This window comes from Leucopleurus acutus, assembly GCF_964270905.1.
Source record: "Leucopleurus acutus genome assembly, chromosome: 1".
Taxonomy (NCBI): domain Eukaryota; kingdom Metazoa; phylum Chordata; class Mammalia; order Artiodactyla; family Delphinidae; genus Leucopleurus; species Leucopleurus acutus.
In genome coordinates, this window is record NC_139142.1 from 170,041,920 (window position 1) to 170,056,670 (window position 14,751).

The 14,751-nt window shown below is 52.6% G+C and overlaps 1 protein-coding gene across 1 annotated transcript in view; it reads right to left on the minus strand.

Annotated features, from left to right (window-relative positions):
- Positions 1-14,751, minus strand: part of CEMIP (cell migration inducing hyaluronidase 1) — a gene marked incomplete at both ends in the record, with an annotated part of 71,129 nt that overhangs the window by 23,015 nt on the left and 33,363 nt on the right. Inside the window, 5 exons of the mRNA XM_082838424.1 lie at positions 772-857; positions 2,817-2,945; positions 3,936-4,005; positions 4,779-4,984; positions 14,060-14,269. Of these exons, the coding sequence (XP_082694550.1) occupies positions 772-857; positions 2,817-2,945; positions 3,936-4,005; positions 4,779-4,984; positions 14,060-14,269 (701 nt within the window). The remainder of the gene's footprint in view (positions 1-771; positions 858-2,816; positions 2,946-3,935; positions 4,006-4,778; positions 4,985-14,059; positions 14,270-14,751) is intronic.

Genomic DNA, 14,751 nt, shown 5'->3' on the forward strand with positions numbered 1-14,751 from the left:
GCCTTTCCTGGGCTTCTACATCTTAGCCACCAAATGGAGCACTGAGCCTGGGTGCTCCTGATGTCTTCCATGTCGTGTCTTCCATGGACATGATCATGTCATTGGTGTTACCCACTTTTTGTGTGTGTGTGTGTGTGTGTGTGTGTGTGTGTGTGTGTGGTATGCTGGCCTCTCACTGCTGCAGCCTCTCCCGTCGCGGAGCACAGGCTCCGGACGCGTAGGCTCAGCAGCCATGGCTCAGGGGCCCAGCCGCTCCGCGGCATGTGGGATCCTCCTGGACCGGGGCACGAACCCGCGTCCCCTGCATCGGCAGGCGGACTCTCAACCACTGCGCCACCAGGGAAGTCCCCGGTGTTACCCACTTTTGACAGAGACCAAGCACTTGGTCTCCTTAAAGGGTCCTGATTTTCCTAACTACCTTGAGGTTTTGACAACATCTCTTGAAAGCAGCTCCTGGCCTTGGGCTGAGCTCCAGATGTACCTATAGGTACCACCTGAATGTTCCTATTAAATTGATAGCGAAATTCCTCCCTTCTTTTCTCTTCACCTTTTTATCCTGGTCCAACCTGCTGGGGCCCTGGCCAGTCCTGTCAGCTTATCAAAAAGCAGGTATTGGATTTTGCTGATGTTTTTAGAAACCTCTCGGAATTTTTTTCCCTTCAGCTGGTGAAGCCTCAGCCCTGACTCAGATTTGGCCCTGCTCGGTGTTCACCATGGTACCCCCAGCAACGAGCTCCATGCGCAGCACATAGAACGTGCCCATAGAACTACCTGGCGGAGATAATGGAGAGGAAGGGCCGCTTGTCCTTGGCAGAGGCCTGGGTAGTCTTGACTCCGTTGTCTATGATCATGCCAGCCTGGGGAGAGGGGACATTCAGGGACACATGAGCTCGGACAGCAGATTGCAGGCATCTTCTCACACCCAGCCTCACTGCATACTCTTGAATGCTCCAGTGAAACCAGCTTCCCTCTCAGGACACATTAATAGAAGTAGGGGGTCTGCAACGAGGGAGGTGAAGAACCTGCATTGCTCTGCATTGCTCAAGTCAAATCTGGAATAATGTGTCCTCTTGGAGGTACAGATGAGGACCCTGAGGTTTAGAGGGGTTAAGTATCTTGTCCAAGGCCACACAGCGAAGTCCATGCCCCAAACTCACACTGCCTTGGGCAGTTATAAGCCCAGGCCCCAAATTGAGGATGACAGATATGATTTCTTGGGAAATGTGTCTGCAGTGATGCAAAGAAGATGCCGAACTTAAGTCCCGTCTTCACCTTGGGGCAGGGGTCTGGGAGCCTTCCCCAGTCTTGTCTTGGCTGTCGCCTGACCCAAGGAAAGAACCTCGCTTTCTTATTTGGCTCCAAAGGTGTCCACTTTGTCAGCCATGGGTGAGCGGGAGTGAGGCTGCCCAGTGAGGCCCCGTTCAATCCACCTTCAGGGCTGGATTCCCTTGGCCTCCTTATCTCTTCTTTACAGAACTGGAGGACACTGGCTATTGTGATCTTCAACTGACTTCTAATTAAGCAGTGGTGATGGGAGTCAAGAGAAGTGGGACTTGATTCCCGGTTGTTCTCTCATGAGCTAGGACCTTGGGTAAATCTCGGGCCTCAGTTGCAGTCTGTGTAAGATGGGATGATAACACTGAATTCCTACTGTGAGGACCAAATAAGAGAAGCCACGTGAAGAGTCTGGGAGCAGGACCCTCACACGGTGGCACGGAGTCAGGGCTCACCAGGTGTGAACACCACGCGCGGGGCTCCTCCTTGGCTCGGAACCCATCTGGAATCCAGGCAGCGGAATCCATCCGGCTCGAGGATCCTCTTTGCTCCTCTCTCACCCTGCCACCCCCGAGGGCCCCTCCCTCCATCTGTGGCCAGGAGTCCTTGCCTAGTTTCCTGTTGGAAACCATCCTCCCTCACGTGTTCCTCCCCTTTCCAACCTCTCCAAACATCCGGGTACTGCGTGGCCTACCTGCGGCTCATAGGAAGGCTTCTCAATGAAGGGATCTCGACAAGGAGTACCGCCCCCTGCTTCCCACAGCCCCCAGAGCCTCTGCACCTGCTCCGTATGGAGACGGCTCTCCCAGGCACACCCCACCTCCTAGCTGTATACACAGGTCTATTCTGAGATTACTTCTCATCTTCATGGGCTTCTCCCTAGTTGAGTCTCTTTGGTTTTGACCCTGAATGCATCCATTCTCCTCTAGGACCCTCTGTTTCTTCATCTGTACCACTAGGGAGCGGCCCAGAAGAACAGCCTTGACATTCGGGTCTCTACCTGCACACTGCCCCTGCGTCCCCAAGACCACCTCTGTCCCCAGCACGGCATTTCTGGTCTCAGCCTTGCTTCCCAGCTCCATTCCCACGTGCCCATGACTCTGGTCTGGATGCTGTCCTCAGCTGGGGGCCCTTGACACACCCGAGAGCCCAGTCCCTTTCCCCAGCACCTCGCTTGGTGCTGGACACACAGAACTACTGATGAGCAAACGAAGATGACAGAAATGTCTGTTTTCCACCTGCCTCCCTAGCACTGCATGGATGGAGGACCCCGCTTCCCAGGAAAAAAAAGCGACCAGAGGAGAGGATGCTAATGCTACCTTCATCTTCCTGCAGAACCAGGTCCTGACCTTCCCTAGCTCACAGATCAGGGCTGGCTTTTTGGAGTCACCACCGCTCCCATCCCCAAGTGAACTGCGAAATCGAACTCAGGGGCCCAGCTCCGGGGCTGCCAGGAGGAGCTGTGGCTCTTCCGGCTCTAGTCATGCGCAGGCCTGGGAAGAAGGACCGGTGGGCGGGCGGGGAGGCCTGGAAGGACTTACCCGGTAGTTGGAGTGTGCTCGGTTGTTAAGGAACTTTCCTAGTGGGATGTGCTCTGAATAACCTGGGGAGTACATTCCGGCCGAGGGGCCCGTCGGTACGTGGTGAAAAATGAACCAAAATCCAGTTTCCTGGTGGAGGAGGACATGGGGGGAAAGCCGCAGAATTCAGCACCAGGGAGCTTCTTGTTGGGGTGACTGGATGGCCCAAACTAGGGGTGGGCCTAGCGCTATCACCCAAATGGCCCCAATGCCCATTCCCAGACACACCCGCGGGAAACAGCGAGAAGTTTGAGGCGAATATATTTTGGGGGGTGGGCGTCCATCCTGACTGTTAAAACCCTTTTGTGGTCCTACTGTATCTGTGGTCCTACTGTATCAGCCATGGGCGCCAAATGGCTGGATTTCAGAGTCACTGCCGGGGTTAATCTCCCCCTCCTGACACATAATGGGAGGATTGCCTGAGTGTCCTTGGCTTTGCCCTTTCATTCTGCAGATATGGAAGCTGAGGCCCAGAGACGGCACCTGACCTGCTCCCCAGGAAGGTAAGCAGCATGAAGGGGTGGGTAAGGGCAGGGCTGTGTAGACAGAATACCGTGTTTGTATCCTATGCATGTCCCTGCCTAACTTTCCTCCCCACCATAGTACAAACCTCATAGGGTTGACACAAGAATTAAATTATTGGAGCTTATGGGACATCCCTGGAAGTCCAGGGGTTAAGACTCCATGCTCCCAAAGCAGGGGCACAGGTTCAATCCCTGGATGGGGAACTAAGATCCTGCATGCTGCGTGGCATGGCCAAAAATAAATGAATAAAAGTAAATGAGCTTGTGCACACACCACACACAAAAAATAAAGTGTGAAAAATATAATTTAAAAATTTGAGCTTAGAACACGGATGTGCCAGGCATCTAATAAGGCTACTGATTACTCATTAGCTACGATCACCAGTGTGACGAAAGGCCAGAGTCCATCTGCCTCCCAAGCTGGCTCTCCCCTCTTCACGCTAAGCCTGACTGCATGGATACCTAGACTGGGGGCTCAGGGCACACACCTTTCAGGGTTGGCCCCGGCCGTCTCCTCTCCCCCAGCCCCACCCAAAAAAGGGATGTTTCTGCTCACCTCGGATCCCGCAGCAGCACAGTTTATGAGGTTGTTGTTGGGATTGGCCATCCAGAAGGTGGACACAGCACTGTGGGCGGGGGGCAGAGATTGAATGGCGTCAGACAGAGGGCTACTGGCTCCCATCTTGCTGCCTGGGGCGGAGGGGTGGCCCATGTCGGGGACTCTAACGTTGCTTTGATGAGCCTCTTATCAGTGATTTGAGATGCCCTTGATTTGCTCATCTGAAACCCAGTTTTCTCATTAAACTGGGGTGCATTTATGCCTTTAACACGTTCAGAATTTGAACGGGGCATGGCTCTTGAAGGTATAAGCACGTTTGTGGGTTAAATCTGAGATGGACCCTAGAAGAAATATAAGTCAGGAGAACCTAGAAAAATGGCTGTCTCTGAGGGAGAGGCCCTGGACTCAGAAGGTTGACTGGACAGGAGGCTCTCCCTCTCTTGCTCGCTCTCTCTCTCTCTCTCTCTGTCTCTGACTCTCTCATGTCAAGAAACAGACCAGTGCAGCTGGTGCGCACGCGTACACGCTGTGGGCTCCGAGGTGGCAGCCCGCTTCCTCTCCTCAAAGGAGCACCGTGTGGCCTCAGGAAAAGCCCGAGGATGAGAACAGTGGTTCTCTTTGGCCAAAAACGGTGGCTGTGAGGCACACTGAGAAGGGAGAAGTCGAAAACACACTCCTGCCCTCTGTCTGAGCAGCTGAGAGCCTTGGGTGGTTAAGGGCTGTGAGGTCTAAGCCACTCGGCAACCCAAGAGTGAGAAGTCAGACGCTGGGCTGGGAAGTCGTGTGAGCCCGTGCACACAGGCCCGGCGCGGGGCAGGGCAGGGAAAGGGAGGTGCTTACTTGCAGTCCTGCCTGGGCTTGGGGATGTACCCCGGGTAGGAGTCTTCTGTGATCATCTTGCACATCTTGCTGTCACGGTCGGAGGGGAGGAGGGTTCCAGACTTGACAAGGAGGCCGAGGCAGTGCTCAAAGGTGTTGCGTTCCTCTGGCCCATCTTCCGTGAAGAAGCAGTGGCCCAAAGAATTATAGCCCACAACGTCCTTGACCTGCAGGGGTCAAGACAGAGCGACAGTTCGCCCAGCGTCATTACTCATGTGCTCATTCAGCCACTCAACAAACATCAAACAACCTAAGCCAGGCACCGGGCTCTGAGAGGGGATCTGGGGGTTGGAGGTGGACCTGACATGGCTACGACAGAGCCGTGACTTTGAAGTCCTTTCCAGCTGGAGGTGTTGCAACTGAGCCTTCACGGGGTGGGGAGAAGAACAAACTGCTAGAGGTGGGCCCGACTGGAGACCGGGGACGAGGCCTTGGGAGCCTAATCTGGTGAGGACACGGCGGGTACACTGCTCACGAGGACTTCATGTGGAGGTCCCACCAGAAAGGGGGGTAGGGAGAGCTCCGTCTGAGCCAGGCCAGGGGGGCTTCTTAGTAAGGCTGGTTCCTCACTGTGCCCTCTCCCGTGGAGGCAAGCCAGCTTTGAAGCCTGCAACCGCAACGAGCCACACTTGCAGAAAACCAGAAAATGCTGCAAACTCCAGCCCTTCAATATTCTTCTTGGAATCACAGTCAGTTGGCCAAGTGGAGAAACCACTTGAAGGCATGCAGAGACGCGGAGTACGGTCTCAGCTGTGCCCACAAGCATCACAGGCTCTCAGACAAGTCTGCCAACCTCTCGTCAACACACTTTCCCCACCACACAATGGAGGAGTCCAAGTCCAGGATCTCCGAGGCCCTTCCGGGTCTGAATGTCTATGAACTCATCAATCTGAGAACGAGAAGGTGGGTAGAGGGCCTCTGGCCTGAGCCCTAGCTCCCTTTCTCAAGCAGGGCTCTGACAAACGGGCATCGTGCTTCACTTGAACACCCCATAGGTGAGATGCACGCTACCGCCCAAGGTGCCCTGTCCACAGCGGGGCATGAGGATGGTGAGAAACACCATCTGAGATCTTCCATCCTCACGCCCACCCCCGGGGTCCTGACTGCCCAGTGATGTCACCCAACCAGGGAAGCTGCTGCTCCCCTATGACACCATTCTACCCACACCTAGTAAGTACCCACTGCTGCACCAGGCCCTGAGAAATTCACACATCATCCCCAAACAACTCCCATGTCGGCACTGTTACCATTTCGAGGGGCGTCCTGTACATCATAGGAAGTTTAGCAACATCCCTCGTCCCCTACCCACTAGATGCCAGCAGGACCTTCTCAGCTGTGACAACCAAAAACGTCTCCAGGCGTTCATTGCCAAGTATTCCATTGGGGAAGGGAGGTGGAAAAATTGTCCCTGAGAAGCACTAATCGAGGTAAACACCCCAATTCCCTCCAGAGCCTTTTCTATGGCAAATCTTACCTACTCCCCAACTCCCAGGCAGACACGCTCTAGAAGCATCCGGAACTAGGACCCTTTATGTCCCAGCACTGGCCTGGCTCTTGTATCTTTTAATCTTGCTGAAATCTTACATAATCCTGTACTAATTTTTTTCAGAGATGAGGAAAATGAGACTCAGAAAGGTTGAGTGATTTGCCCAAGGTCACAAAACCCACATGTGCAAAGCCAGGGCTGGAACCCCAGTTTTCTTTTCTTTTTTTTTTCTTTTTGCGGTACACGGGCCTCTCACTGCTGTGGCCTCTCCCGTTGCGGAGCACAGGCTCCAGATGCGCAGGCTCAGCGGCTATGGCTCACGGGCCCAGCCGCTCCGCGGCATGTGGGATCCTCCCGGACCGGGGCACGAAGCCGCGTCCCCTGCATCGGCAGGCGGACTCTCAACCACTGCGCCACCAGGGAAGCCCCCTGGAACCCCAGTTTTCTGACTGTGTCCATTCACCCATGAGGACGGAGCCCAGGCACAACTGCCCTATTCCAGGCAAGCTCTTCGTTTTCTCAAACGAGGATCGCTTCCTTAATCTTTGGTAATAGGCAAGGGCGTGATCTTGAATGCTACTCAGTGCACCAATAAGCATTTTAGTCAATACCAAGGTCATGCAATGGGACTGCTTCCTTTCCTCCTAGTGAGCTAGGAAAGTTTGTTGCAAATCGCCTGGAAAGACAAGCATGGGAGGAACAGGCAAGAAAAACGTGGGCTGCTCGTGCTGGCAGGGACATCGAGAGCAAGTTCAATGCCTTCACGTTACAAAGGAGGACACTCAGGCCCAGAGGAGGGACATGGAACAGTGTTCAGACCCGGGCCCGTAGCTCCTTTTAAATCCTAGGCACCCAGGTGCCCGCCGTCTGGATCACACTTTGGGTGTCCTCTTTGAATGCAAGTGAATAATGAATTGGGTACATTCTTATTCTAACAAATGCCTGAATAAGAAATTCCCTCCAGCCCCTTGAGGTGTGCTCTGGAGAGAAAAACCCTTTCGGAAAGGAATAAAAATAACTACTGTTTACTGTGAAATGTTTTACGTACATTATCTCATTGAATCCTTATCGAAACTACTATTCCCTTTCTACTGATGGCATCGAGACTTAGAAAGCTGCCCGAGTCACTTCTCTTGCAAGGACGGATTGAGACTTGCTTCTCCATCTGTCTGATCCAAAACCTGTGTCCTAATCAATTCTCAACAGCACCAGAAAAGAAACCTCCCCTCTTGTGTTGCATTTCTTGCTCCTCATTAGTAGTGGGGTGAGGTGACATATAGAGTCCAGAGAGAAGCATGATAAGGTCGAAGAAAGCCCCGGGCTGGGAGTAGAAGACACAAGTTCAAGTTTGGTTTCATCACAAACTTGTGGTGTCATTTGCCTGAGTGTCCTTAGGGGGACTTCTGAAATCCCTTCCAGCTCTGACACTGTACGATTGTTCTTCCTTAGAACATTTCCCAGAATTAGATACTTAAACTGTGACATAGCTTGAGATGGACAGACAGAGATGACAGACAGATAGGTAGATAGTAAGTAGCTGGATAAACAGACACATACGTATGGACTTACGGGTGCCCACTGTATCCCCATGCATGCTATCCAGAAGCAGTGTGTAAGCTCCCTGCCATTCTCTTGCACAAACTGTATTTTCCCTTTGTTCTTCTGGATATATTCCCTTATGACTGACAATCATGAAAACGATTCCTGAGAGCTGTTTTAAGTCTTCAGCTGTTGTTAGGTGGAGTCTAGGCATGACATTGTGAAGGATGAAACTCCCCAGCTCTCAGGAACTGCTTCAATTAGGGTGACCATTTAGTTTACTGTCTGAACCAGGACATTATCGAGAGGGAAAGGGGGTACCGTTAGTCATTAATCTGGGATAGCAGGCGTAAAATGGAACTGTTCTTTGCAAATCAGGGCATAGAGTCACCCCAAGTGATGACTTCCCCCTGAAACCTGTACACAGTACGAACAAGAAATTACTGTTTAAAACAAATACACACAGAAATGAACTATATGTCTGATTCTGCCTTCTAGGGTGGATATGATATAATTCATCTTAGTGAGAAACCTGGCTACAAATAGGATCCTATTAAAAGAAAGACTAATTTCTGAGCTTCTGCTGTTTACTTTTCTTTTCTATTTTTCTTTTCTTTTTTTTTCTTGAGCTGCTAAAGAAAAGAGCCTTGGAGTAGGTGGTAATTTGCTTTGCAGGGTGTGTTAATGAGTTTCTGAATATGCAAATAGAAGCTGGGAAAGGAAACGGAGAACCCAATCACTCTGCCTAATAAGGAGAAGAATGTGTTTTTTGTTGTTGTTTTGCCCCGCTGTGTGGCATGTGGGATCTTAGTTCCCCAACCAGGGATCTAACGCATGCGCAGAGTCCTAGTCACTGGACTGCCAGGGAAGTCCCCAGAATGAGTTTTTAAGGCGGCCCAGGAGCAGTGGGGGAGGAGAAGGAAGGACCCCCGCAGCCAGGTGGAGGGAAGGGGAGGGGAGGGTTTAAGAAGAGGGACCTGTTTCTCCATTTCCAGTTGATTTCTGTGCTGACCTATGATGCACCCCTACCTCCTTCCCATCTCTTTCCCACTCTGCCAGCAGAAGCCCTGGCCAGTGAAACTTTGTGGGGAAACAAGCCCAGGAGTCTGGGCTCCTCATTTGGGCTCAGGAGGGAAGGAGAGATGAGAGCATCTCATGAAGCAAGAAATGAGTGAGACCGAATTCAAGAAACTGGAAAAAGGGGAAACCAGGGAAAACAGAAGCCTCGCCCACAATCCCCAGAGCTCTGAGACTGGGACAGAGGGCACTGAGTTTCCCACCAAAGAGGTAAAGGAGCTCCAGTCCTCTTTAGTGGAAAGCCAAAGGGAAGGTGTCTCCCTAAGGCTGGAGGGCTTGAGGACTGGCTGCAATCCATGTAGGGCGCCCCCTGCATGGTCAATGTGGCAGCCTGTTGAGGACATCCCGGTTGCTACTGGAGGACATCCTGGCCTGCTACTGGAGGTAACACATCTGGAGCAGTGAATGAGGTGAGAAAGAAAGACAGGACATGTTTACTTCTCCCACCCACTCTGCCGTAAAAAAGGAAAAGAGGAGAAAACAGGCAGAATCCGTACCGGAGTCTTTTTTACCTTTCTCAAGAGAACTGGAATGGAGTCATTGTCTTCCAGGAAGGAACACTTAGGTGACCCCCGTGTCCTGCCTCAGAGCTCAGAAACACACAGCAAGATGTAGCGTGAGCCCATCTTACACCCACAGCTGTCCACCCCGCAGATAATGTGCAGTAGCCCCTTCCTTTGAAGGCAGCCTTTGCCCCTCATCTGCCAGCATCCCGGAGGTTTGGTGCAAACCCCCCCAGTTTCAAGAAGGACACCGTCAACAGTGTCAGTATCAGGAAAGGCATTTCCCAGGCTCTGCTCTGTGGAACACTAACTCTGTTAAAGGCAAGGTTATGTGAATAAAGGGCTCTGCGGTGAAATGAGTTTTGACATTGCTAGGATCACCAGCATTAAATGCGTTTTCACTGCAACCCTGACAATGCTAGCATGCATGGGGAATCCCTAAAATGGGGAGGAAAGACACATACTCCGTGTTTGCCAAGGTCATTTAATTATTGGGTTTACTCTGTGTGCTGGGAGGGATACCTACCACTATCTCACAGAACCAGTGAGGTTTACACAGAACACAGGGAAAGAGGCACAGTGACAGTACTATCTAATATCATTGCTAAGTATGTCACATGCATTACCTGCTTTCAGGTTCCCCCAAAGCCTTTGAGATGGGTTCTATCATCACCCTCACTTTACACAGGAGGACACTGAGTCTCAGAAAGTATCCATCAGTCAAGTTCACACTGGCAGGATTAGAACACAGCTTGCTACGACTCTATCCTTTTAACCTCGCTAGTTGACGGCGATCACTTTCACCATGGGAAAGGGTAAGAGTCGGATGAGGAGGGAGCAGGGGGCAGTGGGCTTGCAGGGCAGGAGCTGAGCGCTAGTGTGTGGAGTTACGTTACTGAGAGCCGTCCCCAGGGCTCAGGGGAACAAAAGTTGCGAAGCCCACATTTTTGTTGGGTAACAGATGCTGGCAGAAATCTTAAGTTCAGATCACTCCTTCCAAAAGTTGGTGGTGAAGAAAGGGAAAGACCAAAGGTGGGCCGCCCCAGGAGGAGGTGGGGATGAGGGAGGCTGTTCTCTGAGGATGGGGGTACCAGTGCGTGTCTAGCAGTGGTGAGGTAGGGCAGCACCTCCCAGCTGGGCACACATAGGAACCCCTTTTTCCAACAAGCCAGTGACCGCCTGTCTGGGGTCTAGGGTACCTCCGGATTGGGGACGGCGTGAGGGAAAAGGCATTCACGATGTTACTGAGTGGCCTCTGCTCTCTAAATGAGAAAACAGTCTTTGTCCGCTGTTGGCCTCCTTTCATCCCATCAGCTAAAAACATCTTTCTAAACATAGCCGTGGGTAAACCCTTAGAGCCAAAACAAAGGAAGCAAATGTGAAATCCTGGTGGAGGGAGTGCAGCTCCCAAGGCAGCCTTTCTGAACCTGGAACTGTCTGCCCCGGCGATGGAGCCTTTATAGGGTGAGGTGCTAGTCCATAACACCCCAACTCCCGTCCAGGGGTGCGGCTCGCAGAGAAAGGCACAGAACGCCCCCCATTATCCTGCTGCCTCTTTGGCTCAGAGATGTAGGGGCGCGTACGTCGTCGAGATTCTAAGCCATGGCTGTTTGGTTTCCCCTTGATTCAGGCCACAGAGATCTGCACGCTCCAGGTCCTAAGCGCCAGCTTGGCCGCCGAGCGCGGGCCTGAGCGGAGTGTGGCCGGAGCCCCGCGTGGCCATCGAGATAAGGCTGCGCTGGCGCCTCGGCAAGGCCTGTGCAAAGCACCTGGGCCACCTGGCGTCTGGACGACACCCAGGGAGCTGAGGGATGCGCCCTCCCCGTCTGGTGACTGGCATCCCTGGCGGCCAGACAGGAGGAAGGCTTTGGTAGGCGGGGTCTTCGGGTCCTGAGTTGTCCAAAGCTCTGGCTCCAAAAATCTATCTCTGTCATGGGTGCGACTCACCCACCTGGCTGTTCCGGAGGTACCAGTTCCATGGCCGCTCCTCGCCCCCTGCCTTCCATGCCCCACACCGCTCTCCGTCCGTTGCCCATATCCATGAACTTGGACGCCTGGCCTGTGCTAACTTTCCCTGCCTCTCCCCAGCCTGCGTGTGCACAGAGATGCTCCCTTGCAGCGCTGCCCTGATGAGGGCGCTCTGGCTCCACCCCCAGCACTTCTCTTGCCCTGCCTCCCCCTACACGAGCCCGTGAGACCTGGGATCACTGCTCAGAGGAAGGTCTGTATCACTAAGATGGCCCAAAGTATCGCATATTATAGTTTCTAACCGAACAGCCATGGGGGATTGCCATCCTGTTCTGCACAGCACATATGAGGAAACTGAAGACCTACGTGACTAAATAGCTTGCCCGAGATCATCACACAGCAAGTGGGTGGGAAAGCACAGCCACGTGTCCACAGGGCAAGTATGTGTGTGTGTGTGTGTGTGTGTGTGTGTGTGCGTGTGTGTGTGCGCACGTATGTGACTGCCCAGAGGTTCAGAACAGCTTCCACTCAAATCAACCTGGATCTGGAGTTACAGACTTCTTGTAATCTTCATATTTTTCTCTCGAGGAACATTAGACATAGTCGAATTTAAGTTAAACTTAAGGACAAAACTTTAGAACAAATGCTTAAAGCAGGTCAAGCTCCTAAGGCTCAGTCCTGGGATGTTTCCTCACCAACTCTACGCTGTTCTTTTCGGCACGTGTTCTCAGCTTAGTCACCAACTGCCTTCTGTGCATTCACTCGGCACACTGCGCGAGCGAACGGGACCACCAGACGCCTGCTTCCAGGGCCCAACCTGGGCCAGGCCCCTCGGCGCAGCGTGTCCATGTCCTTTGCTCCCCATCTTACAGAAGAGGAAACAGAGGCACGGAGACGACCTGACCCAGGTCACACAGCTAGGAAGTGGCAACCAGATGGGAATCCACAGTGTCTGGCTCCAGAGCCCAAGTTCATCCTGTGTCTTCTACTGCATCCCTAACCTTCCGAATTTATTCGAAATCCTGTTATCTTTCTGCTTTTGCCAGAAAACATCTTCCTTTGCCTCTTTCTTGGACCCGAAAAATAATCCCATGTCTCCCAGCAACTACTCCAGCTGCAACCCTCTACCCCGCTGCTGGGGGAACCGGCCCTGGCTCCTAGCCAACATTTGTACGTGAGCCCAGCGGGCAGGGCACCGGGTCTTGGGTCTCCCTCGTGGCGCTGGCCCCTCAGAGCCCTATGTGTTTGGTGTTATGTCCCCAACCTGATGGAGGAGGGAGCTGAGGTTGAGAGAGGGTAAGCAACTTGCCCAAGGTCCACAGCCCATGACCTGTGGACCAGGCCCTTCTAGACTGTGCCCCCAAACCAGTGCTCTCTTCTTTATACTCGGTGGGTTTTAAGTCAGAGCATTGAAAATACAGCAACAACAGGCTTTCCTTTGTAAGAGCACACTGAATAGACCTGAAAGTGGCTTCACCCGCCACACGGACAGGCTTCCTCATCTTCCTATCCCCGCATGCGTGGTGGGAAGCTCCTTATGTTTGGATTAAAGCAGGGGTCACAGACTCAAATGCCCACAGAGGCCAACAGGCAATGAGATGAGTGGCCCTGCCTGGGGCATTTACTGTAGGGTACTAGGAAGTGCTGGGCATGGCGTAAACCAGAGAGCATAAGCCCAGCTTGGTGGGGTGCTACGACTTTGTCTGAATCCATTGTTGCCAGGCGGGAATGTGGGTCTCGTGTTGCCAATTCCAACTACTTTTCAAGAGAAGCCAAGAATGCAGAGTTTTATGTGAAATCTCTACATTTCTAAATGATGAAAACTAATTCAAATGGTTCTTGAAACACTTAAGGCAAGCAAAGCACGTCTGGCCACCAGGTTCAGTTTGCTGGATGCCGTTTCGTGACATCCAGCTTAAAAGTTCATAGAGGATATGAGCTTAGTGCATTGAAAGAAAGTTCCACTTCGTGTAAAATTATCAAATGCTTCTCTAAACGTGACATAAACCAAACCAAACACAAACTGGATTCAGCGTGCAGGGCATTTGGTAATGTCCAGCTTGAAAAATGTATGGAGGATATAAGTTGAATTCATTTAAAGAACGATCACTTTAGTGTAAAAATGATCTGTGCAAATCAAGACAAGCCACACACACCAATTTACTAATGAAGGTGTTTCTCCCAGGAGTGCTCGCTCTGATGACACTTGGTTCAACAGAAGAAAAGGGAAAAGGGCCACTGCTGCCACTACCTCAAGCCTGTCAGGCAGATGCCACAGTACAGAGTCTTGGCGTGACCCCTGCCTTGTCTGCAGTTAACAGATTTGCCGTGGCACACAGTCATGGAACGATCCTTGGGGAAACCAAGGTGCAGCAAGAGCTAGACTCCCAGTGACCACTAATTGCTCACCCATCTCTGTAGCCTGGTGCCTTTGGCAAAGATACACCCCTATTTTCTCCTTCTTCTTTGGTCAGTGACCTGTTCTCAATTGATACTGTTTTAAAATCTGAGCTCAACCCCCAGTGGCCCTGGACCAAGTGACTAGATCTAAGCATGCTGCCACTGCTAACGGTCCCTGGGCCCAGCAGCGAGCAGACCGGCATGCAGGGAAGGGATGAGAGGGTGAAGGGGCTCTGGATGCCTGGCTTCCCCGGGAAGGATGTGCTCACCAACAAGCCATTGGAGCCGTGGACAGTGACGCAGCGAGAGAACGTGTGGTGGATGGAGAGGTCCTTGACGTACGTGGGCGGGTCGTAGCCTCCCTTTTCATCCACATCGCCCGCCAGGTGGAAGTGAATTGGGTACTGACCCACCAGCTGCTGGCCCATGTTCTTCAGCTCCACGCCCTCCAGGTGTGCGGCCTTGAACCCCAGTGCAAACTGGGAGAGGAGAGCCCAGAGTCAGAAGGAGTCCATGAGATGCTCCCTGATACCCCTCGCTGCTGCCCACTCTCCAGAAATGCACACGTGTTGTCTTCAGTGTGCTTTGCTGATCCCCACCTCGGGTACTCAGTGAACCAAAGACATTCTCCGCAAATGGGTTAAGATGCCTGACTCTTCCCACCTCAAGGGAGACAGGCTGCTGCTAATAACATAGGAATGTTGCAAGGCAATGAACTGCTTGGAATCAAGAGGTGCAGCGGGACCGTGCAGCGGCTGGGGCTTGCCTCAACCCTCTTTTCCTACCTCCTAAGCCACTGAGTGTTATAAGAAAGGGATAACCCTGAGGTAATCCGGGGGAGACTGGCAAACAGCATGCCCTAGGACGGTTGGGGAATCCAGGACAGGCTGGACCTCGGGGCAGTAAGAGCCCGTGCTTGGTCCACCATCTGAGGCCCTCTCCTGGCTGTAAGAAGGGGATG